This window comes from Sminthopsis crassicaudata, chromosome 3 (genome assembly GCF_048593235.1).
Source record: "Sminthopsis crassicaudata isolate SCR6 chromosome 3, ASM4859323v1, whole genome shotgun sequence".
Taxonomy (NCBI): Eukaryota; Metazoa; Chordata; class Mammalia; order Dasyuromorphia; family Dasyuridae; genus Sminthopsis; species Sminthopsis crassicaudata.
Genome location: NC_133619.1, coordinates 431,692,017 through 431,713,506, shown reverse-complemented (window position 1 = coordinate 431,713,506; position 21,490 = coordinate 431,692,017). Strand labels below are relative to the sequence as shown.

The following is a 21,490-nucleotide window of genomic DNA, read 5'->3' as shown; positions in this document are numbered from 1 at the left end:
AACACTTAAGTACTTAATATACAAGTATCTAAACAACTATACCTAATTATCTATGTATACAATTACAAAAGTACCTGGGAATTTTATTACCAAATACTTAAGTGTTCATATCCCTAAGTAACTAGTAAGTAAATGTCTAATTACCCAATAACTGACTACCTAAATATTTAAACACCTATGTTCCTAAGTATCTAAGTACTCATATATCTAGAGACTTATGCAAAGAAACATTAGAGATTACATGATGTCTTCTTATAATTACTTATAATACTGTCATTAGGTATAAAAGCTAAATAATATAAATTGTTTTTCCTTTATAAATTCTTGTCATACATGCCATTTGCATGGACTTGTCATGGCTAAAGATAAAATATAGCTGATTCTTACAGGACAGAAGGAAATTAGCAAGTTCATTAATTTTCTACAAATTTTTCATCAAAGTTTTTTTTTTTTTTTAAAAGAGATTCTTCACTTTTACTAAAACCATCTGTACTGATGAGAAAAAAAAAATAACATCTCCATAGCTATATTTGAATTTTACACATTTTATACTTCATATTAGAATTTAAGCTTAGTCAATACCTTCATTTAATTATGACATTTCCCCCACTAAATCTGTTATTTGTTCATCATAATATAAGTATGATAATACTAATAATAATGTGAATATTAATTCATTAGTTATCCTTCTGCAGATACTTTCCTGGTATACCTTTTTAAAAATTTTAATAGCATAGTAATTACATACATAATGAAAGCATAAATTATTCTACAATAGAAAGAGTAGATTATGGGAAGCTTTTAAAAATTATTTAAAATAATGTTATTCTATAACTTAGAGGTTAAGGCCTTTGAGTGGCCAGTCTAAAACAATTTAAAAGACTTATGAGATTTCTTAAGTGGCAAACATTTTCCATCATGACTAATCAAGAGTCAAGTGGAATTAGATTTAATTTGAAATATAAATTTCTTCAACATCATTTCTAGCTTGATTTTCATATGTAGACTACTTTCACTTAAGTGCAATAGAGTTTAACATGTGATGGCATATCATTACACATTTTTTTTTTTTTTTACTGAGGCAATTAGAATCAAGTGACTAGCCTAGGGTTACACAGCTAGGAAGTGTTAAGTGTCTGAGACCATATTTGAACTCAAGTCCTCCTGACTTCAAGACTGGTGCTCTATCCACTGTACCACCTAGCTGTCCCAACATCACATATTTTTAAATCACATACGAGGAATTATCACATGTAAGAATTTTCCCCCTAGACAATCAACTAAAAAGCTATTACAAGTAATTCACAACTTTAGCAAAGTTGCAGGATACAAAATAAATTCACATAAATCATAAGCATTCTTATACATTACTAACACAATTTAACAGCAAGAGATACAAAGAAAAATTCTATTTAAAGTAACTGTCAATAGTTTAAAATATTTGGGAATCTATCTGCCAAAGGAAAGTTAGGAACTATATAAGCAAAACTACAAAATACTTTCCACACAAATAAAATCATATCTAAGCAATTGGAAAACTATCAAGTACTTGGATAGGTTGAGGGAATATAATAAAGATGACAATACTACCTAAACTAATCTATGCATTTAGGGCTATACCAATCAAACTCCCAAGAAACTATTTTACTGACCTAGAAAAAATAACAAAATTCATCTGGAAGAACAAAAGGTCAAGAATTTCAAAGGAATTAATGAAGAGAAAATCAAATAAAGGTGGCCTAGCTGTACCAGATCTAAAACTGCTTTATAAAGCAGTGGATTATCAAAACTATTTTGTACTGGGTCAGAAATAGAGCAGTTGATCAGTAGAATAGGTTACTTTCACAGAACAAAATAGTCAATGACTATATCAACCTAGTATTTGACAAACCCAAAGATCCCAGTTTTGGAGATAAGAATTCACTATTTGACAAAAACTACTGGGAAAATTGGAAACTAGTATGGAGAAAGTAGGCATAGACCCACACCTAACACCTAATACCATATACCAAGATCAGGTTGAAATGGGTTCATGATCTAGACATAAAGAATGACAGCATAAACAAATTAGAAGAACACAGGATAGTTTACCTCTCAGATTTGTGGAGGAGGAAGAAATCTGTGACCAAAGAAGGATTAGAGATCATTATTGACCACAAAATAGATAATTTTGATTATATTAAGTTAAAAAAATTGTACAAACAAAACTAATGCAAACAAGATTAGAAGGAGAATAATAAACTGGGAAAACATTTTTACATCCAAAGGATCTGATAAAGGCGTCATTTCTAAAATACATAGAGAATTGATTCAAATTTATTAATAGTTCCAGCCATTTTCCAATTGATAAATGGTCAAAACATATGAACAGACAATTTTCAGATGAAGAAATTGAAATTATTTGTAGTCACATGAAAAGGTGGTCCAAATCACTATTGATCAGAGAAATGCAGATTAAGACAACTCTGAGATACCACTACCCACCTATAAGATTGGCTAAAACGACAGGAAATGTCATTGGCTAAAATGACAGGAAATGGCAGGTAGTCCAATACATGTTAACTATGTTAAAATACACGTTAAATCCAATATATGTGTACATATTTATACAGTTATCTTGCTGAACAAGAACAATCAGATCAAGAAGGAAGAAACATTTAACATGTATTTTAACATAGTTAACATGTATTGGATTACCTGCCAGCTAGCAGAGGGGGTGGAGGAAGGAGGGAAAAATTTAGAACTAAAGGATTTGTAAGAGTCAGTTTTGGAAAAATTACCCATGCATATATTTTGTAAATAAAAAGCTTTAATTAAAAAAAATTATTTTCCTACATAGAGGAAAAGAGACATTTCTTTTCTACTTTATCATGCTTTTAGCAAAGGCTTCTTTACCTCTGATAAGTGCTTATTAAACTAAAATTTACAATTATTGCATTTTTTAAGAAAGAGTGCTTATTTGTGTCTCCTACTTAAAACCAGATATAATTTCCACATTTTGTAGTAGTGTCCCAGAAAGTACTATCTTCCTTTCTTTATTTTTGTCCTTTCATAGTGAGTGGACCATGAAGGAAAATAGGATGACCATGAAGGAAAAAAGCACTTTCCCAAAGGTAAGATAAATGTCCTAAGACAAGTCAAGAATTGTAATAGGAATGTCAAAACTAAATTTTTGCTACTACTCCAATAAATAATAAAAGTTAGGAGTGGGATTGTTGGGATTGACCCTGTGAAGATAGGATGTCCATTTTGTTAAACCAATTCCACTTTGCTTCTGTTAGATCAGTAATCGGTATACTACTTGAAATTAAGTAAAGGACTACAACACTTGAAATGCACACGATTCATATTTTTTCCTGTATGATGTAATCATATAAATAGCCAGTATTTAAATATTCTATGTACTCTAAATTATTAAGTAAAAAACAGATTAAGATAATTGAAAAGAATTGAATTTTTGGTGAGAAAAAGAAATGATCTCATTTGTTCATTTTGGAAACATGCTTCAAAAGTACATTAGGGAATTTTCACACACTCTTTGAATATAAGAGGGCTTATGCTGTGATGCACAAATTATGTTAGACATCAATAACCAAAAACTGAAAAGTGATAAATTGTTCCTGAAATTTACCTTGGCAAGAGAAGATAATATCATCTTATACATCACAGTTATAAAGAGAAAAACACATCTTTCGTAAAAACCAATTTTTTCTAATAGAAAAGATCCACTTATCCATGTAAATAATGACGTCTTGATATTCTCATACCTGTACTTGTTCCAACCAACAGTGACCCAGGGCTGGAAGAATGTGCAGGAACTTTCCCATCATTCAGTTGCTTCACCCTCTTCAGGTGTGATTTCCCATTGTAATGGACCTGAGCCTGAGCTGCAGAATTCAGCTGAATGTTGCACACATCACAGAAGGAAAAGAGAATTTTCTTTTTTTCTTTACTCAATTGAGAGTCAGACCGTTCATGCTTTGGTCCTTTTTCTTCAAAACTTCGGAGAAAGGTAGACATATTCATAATTCCATCTTCGAGGATGTAGTCAGGGCTTAAAGGACGCTTCATACCTATAGAAAGAACACATAGTCCTTGAAATCAGAAACTGACTGACCATTTATTTCTCACCATATTTAAATTTTAAAATCATTATACTTCATTGAGCCAAATTCAGCAGAAATTCATTCATACTACCAAGTACCAAGTGTTAAGGAATTCTTTCGGAGGTTGTTGTTGTCCTTTGCTCTCAAAAAAGACCAAGACATCAGGGAGTTGATGCCATGACTTGCAAGTAAATTGGATTGAAGTAAGGAAAAGCTGCACAAGATTACCTGCCTCACTTTCCCTTTCTATTTACATTCACTGTGAGCCATCAAAACTTAAATAATGAGCAAGTGAGACTTGGGCTAGGACATTTTATTATTGGCCAATCAGTGAAAACCAGAGTGTTTTGGGCTTAACGACATAGTATCTCCATTTGAATCACAATGTTCTTTTTCCAGATCTATATTTCTAGAAATTAAAAATGAAAACATATGACACAAAAGAGTTAATTGTCCTAGTTTTTCAGGGGGAAAAAGGCACACATCTGTCAATGTCATCTATGTTACCTACATACCAATCCTACCAGCTACCTATTTGTCAATGTCACCTTTGACAACTCTCTGCTAATCCCACCTATGTCACAGATCTATAAATGCCACCTATGTGCAAGTTTTTACTTCTGGACAAGTTCAACCTATGACTAATGTGCAAATGCCAACTATGTCACCTAACTGTAAATATCCCCTTATCTAACTGTAAATGTCACCTATCTACAAGCATCACCAATGTCACCTATATGTAAATAACATTAGTATACCTTATAGCCAATATCATTTATATCATCTATCTGCTAATAGCAGATTGTCTACATCTGTAGTATCTTTAATTTAACCTGCCAATGTCACCTCTATCATCTACCTACCAATACCACTTTAGTCACCTATCTTTCAAATTCACTTATGTCACTGATCTGCCAGTGTCACCAGTGCCACCAGACTTCAAATATCCCCTATGATATATACCTGAAAAACCCATTTTTATCACCTATCTGTAAATGCCACCTCTATGCCTTACCAAACAATGTCACCCAAATCACCTATCTGCTAATGTCACCTTAGTCAAATGTATGCAATGTCTTTTATGTCATCTAACTGCCAATGTCACCTGTGATACCAATATCCAAATTTCACCTATGCCATTTATGGGCAAATGCCACCTATATTATTTATGTTCCAATGCCATCTATATCTCCCAAATGCAATTGCCCCTTTTGTCATTTATCTAAAAATGTTACCTTTATAAAGATGATACCAAGCCACCATGGTAGCTCATCACTTATATGTCACCTAAGAACCTATTTGCAAATATTACTTATTTTATCTATATATAAATGCTACTTACCAGTCAATGTCACCTATAGTACCTATTTACTAATGGTACTTTTGTCAAATGTCTACACTAACTTTTATTTCATCCAACTATCAATGCCACTTTTGTTACCTATCCAACCAGTGTCACTTGTCTGCCAATCCCACCTTATGTTTTTAATATCTCAATGTCACCTCTGTCACCTGTCAACATCACCTATTTGTCAATGCCAATTTTTTCATCTATTTGCCAATGTCATGTATGTCACCCATTTGTCGATGCAACTTATGTTACCAGTTTCCAACTGAACTTGTGTCACTAATCTCCAAATGCCACTTTTGTCAGTAATCTTAAATGCCCCCTATGTCATATACTTGCCAATTTTACTGAATCGCAAATGCCATCTAGATCACCCATCTGCAAATCTCATCCATGTCATTGATCTAAAAACATAATTTATGCTCCTGATCTTCTGCAGTTTCCTATATAAGCTACTAATATCACATGTCACCTATTTTCAAATGCCACTTAGATCACCTATTTGATGTCACTTATTTGAAAATGTCATACCTGTTAACTATCTACATATGTCACCTATATATAAATGTTACTTATATCAGCAATCTAGACATTTTTAAAAAGGTGGTATATAACAACACACAGATTTCACCATCTCAGTTTAACATATGCTTCTGGAGGAAGTAGAGATTGAGGTGAACAGAGTAACAATTAGGAAAAGCAACAGATTAAATCAAGTACATTTGTAGGTTCACAGTGCAGATGACACAATTCTCAGATAGTTCTGAGGGATTGCTTCTCAAGGTACATGAAGAAGAAAAAAATACCAAAACCACACAGAAAAATTCAGTCTCTATTATACAGTCCACCTTCTTAAAGGCAACCAGAGAGTATCAATAACTACCAAAAATAGACCAATGTTTCTATCTATATAAAATTTTAATGAGAACAATCTACACATGCATTGAAGGCATCCTTGATGAGGGTATCTGAGACAGGCTTTTGAAAGTGACATTCCACAGAAACCACATTTTATCATTACCCAACTGAAATTTTAGATATGCCAGCTGCCATTGTACTTAAATTTGCTGACTAAAAATGCTTTGATATGGGAAAGCAGAACATAGCTTTGAAGGCACTCTTCCAGTGAGATATTTCCTGTGCATATGTAAAAACTGAAAGATATAAAAGAGCTGATTTTATTCTGATGATCCTCTGATCATTAATTCTAAATATTTTGATTAATAATAATATTAATAACTGCTAATGCTGATGCTAGGCATCATGCTAACTACTTTTTTCATTTGATGCTCACAATAACCTTGGAAGGTAGGTGGTATTATCTCAATTCTACAGATGAGGAAACTGAGGCAAAAAGAAGTTAAGGTCATACAACTAGTAAATTTCCAATTTTGGATGTCTTGGATGTGTAAGCTTACATCTTCCTGCCTTTAGCCCCAGGGCTCTGGGCACTATTGTACCACCTAAATACCAAAATAATATAATTAATATATCATTATTTAATAAAGGCATCAAAGTGGAGAATCTATACTTACCAATAAGTATTAGACATGATCATAAGAAGACCCAGCATGAAGTTCCATTCAAAAATCTTACCTTTAAATCAGAAGTTCTTAAACTGCTTTGTATGTGCTGTGCACTCCGTTGGCAATCTGGTAAACCTCACCTCTAAATATTTTAAAATAATTGAAGGATATGCTAAATTTCATTAAATATTAGTAAAAATAAAGATGCATACTTTCATATTCATAAGTTTCCTGAAATCTAGATTTCACTCTACTTCATATAGCAAGAAGCTCCAGATGCTTCCATATAGGGATGACACAGCATTCCTTACTCCTGCTTGTTTCATTCAGTCAATAAACATTTACTAATCACTAACTATATGCCAGGCACTTGCTGAGTAGTATTAACTTGTTGAAAGTGATATATTTCTATACCAAACTCTTTGTGTCCATTTCAGATGGCTGAAGTTAATCTGTTGTCCCTTTATTCCTTCATTGATTTTATTCTCTTCTTTACTCACTCAAATTATGAGAAATAGCAAGTTCTATCCCCCCTTCCTACTTTTTGATGCTAACATTTTCCTTTTTTAAACCTACCTACTCTTTTCTCCTCCTTAAGTCCTCAAAACAGCTGAAATACTAAAACTTTTGTTTTTTCTGTTAAATGCATTCAGTATCCTTTGAAGGGATACATTTTTTCCTCAAACAAAATATTAACACTATGTTGCATATCTTTTCCCACTTGTTCATTAAATTTACCTTGCTAGATTTCTCTGGACTTTTGTATTTGCATTTCAAAGATCTTATTCAAACCTGATCTTTTCATTAGAGACATGTGAAAGTCCACTATTCTCTTAAAGATATATTTGTCTGCGTAAGATTTTATTCAGGTTTAAAAGATAAGTAATTCTTGATTTTAAGTCTATATTATATCTGTTGACTTTTGGAATATTGTATTACATTATCACCTCTGGTCTCAAATAAATCTGTCAGGTCTTATTTTACTCTGACTATAGTTCTTTGGTACTTGAAATCTTTTCTTTATGCTTACAAGCATTTTTTCTTTGATGTGAGACTGCTAGGTTTTAGCTATGAAATTCATGGCATTTTTCCTTTAAGAATTCCTTTCAGGAAGTGATCTATGGATTCCTCCTATATTGCTTTATGCTCTGGTTTTTAACAGAACTAGTCAGTTTTCATTTATTTCTTGAAATGTAGTATCCAGCTAGATATGATGGTCTGTAATTCTTGCTAATAGGAAGCCTGAAGTTGATGGATCATTTAAGCTCAGAAAGTCTTACCTGAAATGGGCTAAATTGATGAGTTATCCACACTAAGGCTATTATCCTTGTGCAGCACAGAAAAATTGGCTATCAGGCAGTCCAAGATACATGGAAACAAAGCAAATAAAGGATCCTTTGCCAATCAGAAATAGAAGAGAGAAAGGAAGTGAGGAAGCAAGGAAGGAAGCAAGGAAAGAAGGAAGAAAAGAAGGAAGGAAGGAAGGAAGAAAGAAAGGAAGGAAGGAAGGAAGGAAGGAAGGAAGGAAGGAAGGAAGGAAGGAAGGAAGGAAGGAAGGAAGGAAGGAAGGAAGGAAGGAAAAGAGAGAATGGGGGGAAGAAGAAATTTGTTTTGTAGGCTTGTTTTCGGATCATGGGTTCAACTTGAGCTATTTTCCAGGTTAATCCTTTTTGATATCAGGTTTCTTACATTATCTTCTATTTTGAGTTTGTTCCAATTGTTTTCCCTCTCTGAAAGAATAACTGATTTCTGTTCATTGGACTCAGAGTCCATTTCCTAGGTAAAGTTTATTTTTACTTCTAAATTATTTAACTTCTTTTCAATTCTTTCCTCAAGATTTTTTATTTCATTTTTTCAGTATCTTGTGCCATTTTTTCCTAGGTATTTATGTAGTCCTTGCAAAAAATCCATTTTTTTCCTTGAATCTCCTTTGAAAATTTTTATAGAGTTAGATTTGAAACATTTTTTTAAATACTGGTAGGGGTTTACTTTGACTTACAGCTTTAGCTCCCAAATTAGGACTGTTCCAAGACTGGAATCTACTACACATTTTGGTAGGTATGTTCTAGTTCCCTAGATTCTTGAGCTAATCTCGATGTACTTGAGTTTAAGACTCTCTGGGTGGTTGAGGTTCTGAATCCCATCCTATCAGTACCTTCTAAAGCATCTTAGGAGAAAATGTGAGTGACCTCTTAAGATTAGACTGTTCTCAGATGACTTGGACACTTTTTTTGCTTGAATATCTCCTGGGAGTCTTATTTATCCCTTTGGAGATTTCTTATCCTCTTGGAACTGAATTAGGAGAATCTCTCTCCAACCTTGTTCCAAAACAGAGAACCTTGAAAGTGACATGCCTTCTGTCTTGGCATTGGCTTTGCTAAGGAGGAAAAGAAAAGGAGGGTTTCCTCCTCTTTCCTGTGGTCTTTTATTTGACACTTTATACAATCATAGGATATAGTATGTCATTTACAATAGACAATAGTTTCTCACTAGATTTTTTGATCATTATTTTGCCTGTTGCAAACTTTAGGTTTTTGTTGGAATAGGTACATGGGAACTGGATGATCTATCAACTGTGCAGGGACCAATGATTTATTCAACATGTATCCCTTAAGGATTTCTTATGTGGGAGCATCTGGGTGGCACAGAAGTCAGAGGCCCTGGAGTTAGGAAGACCCTGAGTTTAAAAAAAAAAAACCCAACAACATCAAACCCTTGACACTTAGTAGTTATGCAACACCAGGAAAGTCATTTAACCTGATTTCTTCACAGAAAAGGACTTATATATCAATAACCAAACTAACAGAAATCACATGATTATCTCAATAGATGCTGAAAAATAGTTGCAAAAAAGATGCATCTGACAAAATCCAACACCCATTCCTATTAAAAACACTAGAGAGTTTAGGAATAAAAGGAGTTTTTCTTAAAATGATCAGCAACATCTGTTTAAAACCATCAGCAAGCATCATATGTAATGGGAATAAACTAGAACCATCCCCAATAAGATCAGGGTGAAACAACGTTGACCACTATCACCATTACTATTCAATTTATTTAAAATTAAATTTTTATTTATTTTTATTTTTATTATAATATAATTTTATTATTAAAATGTATTTAAAATGTTAGCTTTAGCAATGAGAAGAAAAAGAAATTAAAGGAATTAAGAGTAAGAAATGAGAAAACCAAATTATCACTCTTTGCAAATGATATGATGGTATTCTTAGAGAATCCTAGAGAATCAACTCAAAAACTACTAGAAACAACTCACAATTTTAGCAAAGTTGCAGGATACAAGATAAATCAGAATTTTAATGTTACATACAAAATCCAACAGCAAGTGATACAAAGAAAAATTCATTTAAAAGTAGCTGTAGATGATATAAAATATAAAAAATTTTGCCAAGGCAAAGTCAAGAACTACATGAACACAATTACAAAACTTTTTTTACACAAATAAAGTCAGATCTAATCAATTGAAAGAATATCTAGTGCTCATGGGTAGGCTGAAGTAATATAATAAAAATTACAATTTTCATGCCATACCAATCATACTCCCAAGAAATTATTTTATAGAGCTGGAAAAAATAATAATAAAGTGAAATAATAAAAAAATAATAAAGTTCATTTGGAAGAACAAAGGGTTAAGAATTTCAAGGGAATTAATTTAAAAATGTAAATGAAAGTGGCCTACCTTTACTAGACCTAAAAATAAAGTAGCAATCATCCAAACCATTTGGTACTGGCTTAGAAATAGTATTCTATTGATAAGTAAAATAGATTAGATTCATAAGATATAATAATCAATGACTAGTAATCTAGGGTTTGATAAACCCAAAGACTCCAGCTTCTGGGATAACAAATCAGTATTTGACAAAAACTGCTGAGAAAATTGGAAATTAGTATGGCAAAAACTAGACATTGATCCATACCAAGATAAGGTAAAAATGGGTTCATGATTTATTCAGAAAGAGTGATGCCATAAACAAATTAGAAGAACAAAGGATAGTCTGCCTCTCAGATCTGTGGAAAAGGAAAGAATTTATGGCCAAAGAACAATTAGAATTCATGGATAATTTTAATTATATTAAGTTAATAGTTTTTAATACAAAGACAATATAGACAAGGTCAGAAGGAAAGCAGTAAACTGGGGAAAAATTTTACGTCCAAGGTTTCTGATAAAGGCCTCCTTTCTAAATTATATAAAGAATTGATTCAAATTTCTAAGAACATAAGCCATTCTCTAATTGATAAATAGTCAAAGGATATGAACAATTTTCAGATAAAGAAATTAAAACCATTTCTAGTTATATAAAAATACTCTAAATCACTATTGATCAGAAAACGCAAATTAAGACAACTCTGAGGTACCACTACACACCTCTCAGATTGGCTAAGATGACAGGAAACGATAATGATAAATGTTGGAAGGGATGTGGGAAAACTGAGATACTAATGCATTGTTGGTGGAATTGTGAACTGATCCAACCATTTTGGAGAACAATATAGAACTATATCCAAATGGCTATCAAACTGTGCATACTTTTTATCCAACAGCTCCTCTACTGGGCCTGTATCCCAAAGAGATCATAAAAAATGGAAAAGGACCTATACATGCAAAAAATGTTTGTAGTAGCCCTCTTTATAGTGGCAAGGAACTGGAAACTGAGTGGATATCCATAGTTGAAGAGTGGCTGAATAAGTTATAGTACACGAATATTATGGAATATTATTGTTCTATAAGAAATCATTAGCATGATGATTTCAGAGAGGTCTGGAGATATTTGAATTGATGAATTGATGCTATGCAAAGTGAATAGAAAATTGTACACAGCAACAGAATTATATGATGATCAATTCTAATGGACATGGCTCTTTTAACAGTGAAGTGATTCAGGCCATTCCAATGGTCTTATAATTGAGAGAGCCATTTACACTCATTTACATCCACACAGAGAACTGTGGGAACTGAGTGTGAATTACAACACATATTTTTACTTTTTGTTGTAATTTTCTTGCTTTTGTTTTCTTTCTCACTTTCCATTTTTTGATCTGATTTTTCTTGTATAACATGATAATTGTGGAAATATGTATAGAAGAATTGGACATGTTTAAAATATATTGAATTACTTGCAGTTTAGGGGAAAGAGTGGGGGAGAGGGAGGGAGAAAAAATTGGAACACAAGGTTTTTCAACAGTGAATGCTGAAAATTATTGATCCATATAATTTTTTGGGAAAATGCTTTAATTAAAAAAATTCATTTAGTATGTGCCAAGCTAAATGTTGGGATATAAAAGGGCTCTTGAGTATTAAATCAATCCCTGCTCACAAGAAACTTACATTCTAATGGAGGAGAAAGTATTTACTGTATATAAATAAGCATATACAAGGTAAAAAAAAAGTAGTTATATAATAACCTTATAGGAAAAAGTTCCAGTTGATAACTAGGAAATGACTCTTGTGAAGGATTGTGAAAGATTGTAAGAAATGAAAGCAAGGAATAGCATTCTATGAACATGGGACCATTCAGTATAAAAATATGGAAATGGTAAATGGGATATCACATGCAAAAAATAACATATAGTCTAAAATGACTGGATTGCAGAGTATTCAAGAAGAGTTATTGATAAGAAGACTATAAGGTAAAAGTGGTCAATGAAAGTCTTGCAATGTCAATTGAATTTATGTTTGATCCTATACATAAAAGATGGCCAGTGGAATTTATTGAATAAGATATGACTTGTTCAGATTTTCACTGAAAGGAAATCACTCAGGTAGCTCTCTGAGAGATAGATTGCAGTGAGGAGAACTGAAACAGAGAGAACAATTTTAAGGCTTTTTCAATAGTCAAATGTGATGAAGATCTGAACTAGAATGTTGACTGATTAAGTGGAGAGAGTGATAAAGTCTAGATTAAGGTGTTGACAGTGGAGAGAATTGAATGCTTATGTGTTAGGATTCTTACAAGGTGCTAAGTCACTGGAATGGATATAATTATCTAATTTAGCATTGTACTTAACAATTCTCTAGATCAGTAATGTATACTAGAATTCCATTAGATTCACACATTTAAAAGAGCATACTTTTAAGGAGCTCCCACAAGCCCAGGGAGTACCCACAAGCCCTGTCTCTAGGAGGAGGAGTCTGATTCATTCCCAGGAATACATTTGTGCTGGCTGTAGACATTGGGGAGGACAAGAGGCTGAAGGCTGAAGGATTAACCTTTGGATTCGGAGACATTCAGAATGAACTCTTGTTCATTGGGGAACCAAGGAGAGAGATAGGCTTCTATTAAAGCTAGCTGGACCCCAGGAAAAGATTCAAGACTTTGAAGGACACAATAAATGATCCAGACTTTAACTCCTGGCTGCATTTTAGCATTATTGAAACTGAACTGAAGTCAAGGTGCCTCCAGAAGCTCCCCAAGAATCCTGCTCCCAGATAATGGTTGTAATTTAGAGAAACAGAACATTACACTTATGAAACATGTCAAAGAGGTAAAAATAACAAGATTTAGTCAATCGATATATGGTATGAAGGAAAGTAGAAATTCAAGGATAATATCAAGATGGATGACTCGGACAAGAAGGGATATTGGGGAAAAAAAAGGAGAGTTTAGGGAAAATCAAAATAAATTGTCTTTAGGATGCACTGAATTTGAGATGCTGGGGAGCAATATCTTAACCCCCTCTCAGACCTTCTGCAAGATAAGATGTGCAACTACTTAAGACTTGATTGACTAAACCATGAGGTCCCTTGACTTGTCTCAAACCATCAATGAAGTCTCTAACCTCAGGGAAAGCAAGCATTGAGGTTCTAGATCCCTGCACCTGACAGCCATGTTTGGCTCAAGACAGAAGCAGGCCTTGGGGGAGACTGAATTGGCAGCAGTGGCTCCCAGAGCTCTCAGCACAGTAAGGGGACAAGAGTAAATAGACAAAAGGATATGAGCATCATAGCATAAAGTAATTGAACATGATAGAGCTGATTAGATTACTAAGTAAGAGTATATGGAGAGAGGCACTGGTATGGCACCAGACATGGATTCAGGAGGACCAGAGTTCAAATATGGTCTTAGACACAATACTTACTAGTTGTGTAACTCTAAGCAGGTCACTTAACCCCAATTGCCTCACTCCTCCCCCCAAAATGTCATATGGAGAAAAATAGAAGGGCCAAGGTGGAGCCATGAGAGACATCAACAATTAATGGATATGTCATAGAAAAAGTTTCAGGAAAACAAACTCCAGCAAAACATTCCTTCTGAAATGGTCAAAGAGAGGAAAAAAAGAAGCAAGAGATAAAAATGTCACAAAAATCCAGAGAGAGAGAGTATCTGGCCAATTAAGAGAATGCTGTTAACTTTAAAGAGATCAATTTCTGTTGAAAGATGAAGTTAGAAGTCAAATTATAGAGTGTTTAGAAGAGATGAGGGGAGAGAAAGTGGAAGGACTTACTGTAGAATGTTTTTTTCAAAGAGTTTAGCTAAGAATAGGAAAGATAAAGGACAATAGCTAACATGAATGGTAGGATTTGGTAAGTTTTTTAACTGAAGAATTGATTAGATATGAGCATATTTGTAGATAGCAAAGAAGAAAGAAGAAAATAGATAAAGATTGAAGATTCCAGAGAAAGTGAATGTAATAGGCCATCTGTTGGACAAGGCAGGAGGGGTTAGGACTAGGATACTTATAGAGGGGGAGGATTTACCAAGAAGAATACCTCTGTTATCATCTTATTACAAATTGGAATAAAGGAGAAGATAGTAGGGAGTGATGTCAGAGAGAGATTAGATAGGGGGAGAGAGCTTTCAATAAATGGCTTCAATTTTATTGATATAGTACAATGCAAGGTCCTAAAAGAAGAGGTGGAAGGAGGGAATACTATGGGAGGGTTGGAAGGAGAAAGTTTGGAACAGTGGTCTTAAGTAGTATGGAAAATCAAGTAGGGAAGAATCCTAGGATTTCCTTTGCTGCAGCACAGGCCTACTGAGATAACATACATTTTCAGTGGATCCATATGCATATGAAAAAATGAAGTAAGTGAACAGTGAAGAAATAATCCAGATTTTTTAAAAGGCATGATCAGCAAAAGGAAAAAGGAAAAAAGGGATTTAAAGAGTATCATATAATGACACAGTGGATAAAAGCTGGAACTTGGAGGCAGGAAGATCTAAATTCAAATTTGGCTTCAGACACAACATAGCTTGTTGCAAAGTTTGGTGAAGACCATGAACTTATTGATCACTTGGCTTTCTCAGTAAAATTCGCTCCATTCATTGATAGTCTTCCTGGATTCTTTCCCAAAGTGGTTAGCATGTATAGCCATATAAACTCATCCTCTTTTAATCTTTATATAACAGTGACAGTGAATTCTGAGCTGCCAAAGATCAACACTATCAGTGAGAACCAAAAATTACACCACTATGTTAGAGTTGTATTATAAGCCATGCTGGGTGGTCCTGTGTCAGTGCCTTCCATGTCATACAATCAATTCTAAAGTTGTTAAGAGAGACCTTGAGATAGTCTTTGTATTACTTTTTCTGGTCACCTTATGAACATTTATCCTATGTGAGTTCTCCATAAAATAATTTTTTAGTAAGGATAAATTTGACATTCAAACAATGAAGACTGCTGAGCCCTTTGCAAGGCTGCTTTCCACCTTTGCTATCCACCTGATACCTAACTCTCACCTGTGGCTCCAAGAAGCTATAGCATGCACAATGGCCACACCCTGTTAAACCATTTTGGCGGATAGGCTGAACCAGAGAGAGGGTAACTAAAGTGTCTCAAACCTTATAGAGAGTTAGGGGGGTATCTACCCCAACTATGTAAAAAAAAAAGAAAGGGTAAGAAGCTAGTATTCCACCAGTCCAGGATGAGTAGATATATCCCCAATGATAAGCTTTTGAGAAGACATGGACAAAAATCACATGGGGTTGGATGACATAGATGTGTTTGTTACTATCTGCTTCACTGGAAAAAAAAACTCCTAGTAATGAGATCAATCACAGAGTCATGAAAATATTAGAACATGAAATTTACTGGAGTAAGACAAGAAGACCTATAAGGATGCAAGTGCAATAATGTGCCCAGTCCTAAATAATGCAGATAATCAACAGGCTTTAATAGTAATAAATGGTCCAAACTGAAATTCAGAAAGTAATGAATTATGAAAGAGGAAAATGGGTTTTCAAGTTAATTGTTCTGACTCAAAACATATTTTCCTACAGAAACAATATGATCAATGTTGGTTAAGTTCCCAGGCTAGTCCACAAAGAACTGTTTAGCACACATCATAGTGAAACATTGTACCTTTGCAATGGAATAAATAGTAGAACACAATCCTAGTGTGATACTAATAAAATCAACTGAACTATATAAAAATTATTTTTATCTTGAATTAATATTGCTTGGAGAAATAAAAGGTTTTGTTAGAGGTTGATAAAAAGGTAAAGAGAGTTTAATAATGATTCTAAATAGCACTTTTCACTGTGTTAGGCACATAGTCAGTAATATATAAATGCTTATTTTTTTTCCTCTTCCCTTTTTTCTCATAAGATGGGTTCTGGACATTTTAAAAGATCATCTGATGCTGATGGCACGAGTTCTTTATGATTTATAGTATCATTTCAAGACAATAATGTTCTAGAAAGGCTCCTAAATGGAACATAGTTTCTGGTAGCTGTAACATCATAGGAGACAAATCATTTTTTTTTCTGGATCTCAGTTTCCACATTTATAAAATTTTGAAGTCTGAACTAGAGGTTCTACTTATTTTAGCTGTAACATTACATAATTGGTATTGAAGCAATGACAGTCTTAATGCAAATGCATTAACATCTTTGTTTTTACAAACAATTTCTTTATTCTTGTTCAAATAAGATTGAGATAATTTTTTAACCCACAGAAGAAATTAAGAAAAAAGAGACAAAGAATGAGGGATATTTCTTGAGGAAAACAGGCAAGAATTGGAAGGAAAAATGAGGAAACATATAACAGTTAAAAGTGTGTGACTGGAATAATGGTTTGTCTATGATGTAATTAACTGAATTTTAAAACATTAAATGATGTGGAGGAAATTTAAAAAAAAGACAACTATGTGTAGAATATCCATAAAAGGGAAAGAAAGGATGTAGTAGAGAAGAGATGCTAAATTAAATGGCTTCCATAACAATTGTCCCATAGTACTACTGGCTCAAAATTTAACTTTTATCAGGAATAAAGGAAGAAGTTGGGAGAGCAAAAAATTGACTAAGTTGAGACAATATATATGCAGCTAAGTTCATTTTTATAGGATGTTCCCAGGTTGGTTGTTCCTAAATCAGGCAGTATTTTACAGTAAAGGCATGACTATAAAGCAATGAAACTGACTGCAGAAAATCTGCTGCATTACTTTACAGTCACACCTCATAAACCTTGCTACAAAGTTCCTCATTTGTGTGTATTGTGAACCAAATCGTATCCCCCTGTGAATACAGTGAATGTTTAGCACATTTTTCATCATAACATGGGAAGAATATATAATTACATATATTATCCTTGTTCTCTGGCACCACCATTAAGATGGAAATCCTGTTTTACCAGTATTTTTCTTTTTGTTTTCTTAAAGTATAGTTGTTTTCTCAGAATCTATATTTACATATGTTATATTCAAGTGATTTCCTTTATTTGGGGCAATATTTATATCAATGATGCTTTTGATCTCCATTTCTGACATGTGTCCAATAAAATTTTATTTTCTGTATGATTTTTTTGAAACATCAATACCATAATAAGATATATGATAAAAAATAGCATTTTGCTTCTTTCTTATGGTTCATTATCATTCCTTATGAATTAATTATAATAATTGGATATCTAAAAAAAAAGCAAAATTAAATTATAAATAAGTTACCTCCCCAAGACCTTTATTAATGTACTATTACTTTCTGGGCTACTACTTCGATTAAAAAAAAACAATCACTTATAGCCTTGCAAATCCAGGTCAGGTCTCATCACACTGAATCATTTAAACTTAAGTATAATATTTCAAGAAACCAAGATCCTTGACTCAGCTGAGCACTGATGACATTTTCATCTGAAAATTTAATCTCGGGCTGGCCTTGTCTGTATCTTCAATTAACCACACAGTATTTCATTGAAATAGGATATGTATTATAATGTTCAATTTTTTCTTTGAGAACTAAGAAATGACTAATTCAGTTGTATTATCTAAAGAGACAAAATACAAGTTACTTGCTTTGTGCTGATTGGCATTTGCATTAGAAAAAATATGCCTTTTATTCCTTTATAATTACTTAAATATGCACAGCATAAATGTTAGTGGGAAGAGAACCATCTTTCACATAAATGTAATGTTCAGCTTTTTGAGAATCTATATAACCTCTATGAATCCCATCATCCTTTCTGTGACAGCATTTCTCCAATCACCTTTCCTCTTTGCAACTAACTTTCCAACTCCCTGGCATATCAAAGTGGAATTTGGACTTTTAATAACTCAGGCAGGGTGAAACACCAGGGGATATGCATCCTGTCCAGTCAGCCTCAATCCATTATCCCCAGCTCTGCCTTCATCACACTTCCTCCCTTTTGGAGCTAAAGGGAGTTCACTTTTAACTTCACAAGTTGCTAGCTAGCTGCCACACTATATTTAGCCAGAGGTCATGGGGAATGAGTCTAAAAGTGATAAAGAAAAGAACTTCAAGCTCCCAAAATCCTGGACTTGATCCTTAGAGTATATATACAATATATCTTAGAATGCTAAATTTGTGGGATTAAGGGAATATGAAAATAGGGTGGGAAAATTATTTCCCACCCTATTAGAACATAAAGCCCTTGAAAGTAGACTTATTTTTCTTTTTGTATCTCCAGCACCAAACATTTTGTCTGGCACACAGTGAGTGCTTAATAAATGCTTCTTGATTGTTTTAAATCTTCTTCACCAGATTACCTAAACAATGAATTCTAATTTTTTCATTCTTACAACCTCTCAATTATTCATCTCTGTTCTTTCTTTGAAAAACTTTCCAATTTGGGGGAAATTAGCAATATCACTTAACCAATCCCCCTAAAAATTTTTTCTAAGCTGCATTTTTTTCTTTGAATACCAACCCTCACAATTTATTAAGATTATCCATCCTTTCCATGTCTGAACTTATTATAATGAAAAAAATGTAACTAACCAAGAAACCTCTTTTGCCTATTATCATTGGTAATTTATACTATAAAATTTGCTTTCTAATCCACCAAAGATAGGCTAGTATTCTAATACTTCTTTGGAGCCAGGGAAAGGAGAAAAGAGAGTTGCATTTTAAGTTCACCATTATTCTCTGCTTAAAGTGCAATTATACTTAACTCAAGAAAAGAATTCATTTACTTTCAACTAGCTACTGACCTGTGTTAGTACTCCATGGTACAATTTTAGTGAAGTTAAAAAAAAACTTTCCTGCTCAAAATAACCTCCCTCTATTTCTTAACAATTCCTGAAATTCCTACTATTACTACCACACTTACAATTAATGGTTGTAATTACTGCTAGAGGTGTGGAAACATTACCTGAGAAAAGTAATATGTTAAACCATCATTCATCATTGAAATCTTAATTCATATTTTGTTTCCTTGATTAGAGCAGGATTTTATGGCTTTAAATCAAATACTTTTAGCAAATTACACAGACTTAGAAGAATAGATGATAAAGATCAAAACAAAAGAAAATTAGACTATAAGACTAGATAGTTTTTTAAGAGTGAATTTCATAAAAGGAATCAGACCATACATCATAATAAGGTGGTTTTTAGTAGTTTCTGAAACAGCTTTCACTCTGATTTTTGACTCAATCAGTACAGAGGAGCTCTAAGACAGATGTACACAACCATGCCGGTCAGTAATTTGCTTTTTCTGGCACTGTTTTTTGCTTGTTTTTTGTTTTCTTTCTCATTTTTTCCTTTTTGATATGATTTTTCTTGTTCAGCATGATAAATTTGGAAATATGTATAGAAGAATTTCACATGTTTAACATGTATTGCTGTCCAGGGGAAGAGTTGGGGTAAGGGAGAAAAAAATTAAGAAGATAAGGTTTTGTAAGGGTGAATGTTGAAAACTATCTTTGCAGGTACTTTGAAAATAAAAAGCTAATTAAAAAAAAAGAAAAAGTAAGGTGTGAGTTCAGGTCTTCTGACTACTCATTAGAATTCTTTCTGCTATATTAGGCAGTCTCTCAATTTCAGGAAAGACTATCAAACTCAAAAGCTCCAAACAGGGAAACAAAACCAGACCTGTTCTGTCCTTTGACTGTGTCAAAGATCATGTTTACAGACATGGTTTGGAAATAGTCTTTTCTGATTTCAAGAAACACGTAACTAAATCAAATATCTATATACTGTGATCACTTTCCAAATAAGCTTATTAAATTAGCCAGTCAGTGATATAGTAGAATAATAACCAGGACCTCAAAATAGGAGAGAGTAGATAAATTTCAAGGAGGGGAAAACATCAGAAGAAGGGTTTCTGGGTATTCTTTGCCTACTTAGGTAAGATAAGTCTTGGTAGAGTAGTGCAAGTGCTGGATACTTGAGAAAGGAATAAGCATGAGGTAAAGGTAGATCTTAGGTAAACTTCATCTACTTAGCAACACTTCCCAAAGCCAGCCCTGACCTCTAGAATTATTGTTTCCAATATTCTTCTAAGCTAAATTTTGTGTGCAAGGAAATGGCAATGGTATAGGTTATGAAGGAGCCAATGTTTCCCACAAGTTGGAGAAAAGCCAATATTGTACTTTGGTGCCAGCAAGGTAGGGCCATCCATGTAATTTATTATCAGAATAACAGAACTTAGATTCTTTCTTTCCCATGACTGTCCTTTCCTTATCTCTGAAAATGATTATAAAATGTTGTACTCTGTAATGGATACATACCAATTCCTTCTCCAACTTGAAAATCAAATAATCATTCATTCATCATTTACCCATTAATATCATTTATATATCCATAACCATATGCAATTGTTCATATGTTTTGTTTTGATTTTGTGCTATGTCATAAATAAGAAGGTCATGAAAGATAAATAACTTTTCCCTCATTTTCTCTTCAATTCTACCATATCATCATGGACAAATAGGCACATACCCAATGCCTTTAGAGTGCATGCCTACTGCATAGGTTTAGACTATTATGCCCCACCACCAGAATTTTACATCTGAGTGATATATAAGATGCTTCTTCTTTAATAAATTTTAGAGCTCTGTATCTATGATTTCATTAATCGAAAGATTTAAAAAGTTTCCTTTTTAATAGAGAATTTTAGAGGAAAGAATTCCTTCAGATAATTTCTAAAATTTATCTTTTCATGGTTGTATGAGGGAACTAAGAGGTTTTGCCCATGGTCACCCAGTTACTACATATAACTCTTGATTTAAAGAGTTTCTTTCTACTATACACAATTTCACATTGACTTCCTAGTCACTTACCATTGCAAAATACTTCTAAACCATCATTGGGCCTATAAGC

The 21,490-nt window shown here is 33.3% G+C and overlaps 1 protein-coding gene across 4 annotated transcripts in view; it reads right to left on the bottom strand.

The window, feature by feature from the left end:
- Positions 1–21,490, bottom strand: part of ZNF385B (zinc finger protein 385B) — a 520,340-nt gene that overhangs the window by 363,754 nt on the left and 135,096 nt on the right. For 3 of the 4 annotated variants that reach the window (XM_074302977.1, XM_074302975.1, XM_074302976.1), the window contains exon 2: positions 3,768–4,073. In XM_074302977.1, the coding sequence (XP_074159078.1) occupies positions 3,768–4,071 (304 nt within the window). In that variant the 5' untranslated portion in view covers positions 4,072–4,073. Of the gene's footprint in view, positions 1–3,767; positions 4,087–21,490 lie in introns of those variants that run through there. The other variant, XM_074302974.1, reaches the window with a different exon arrangement.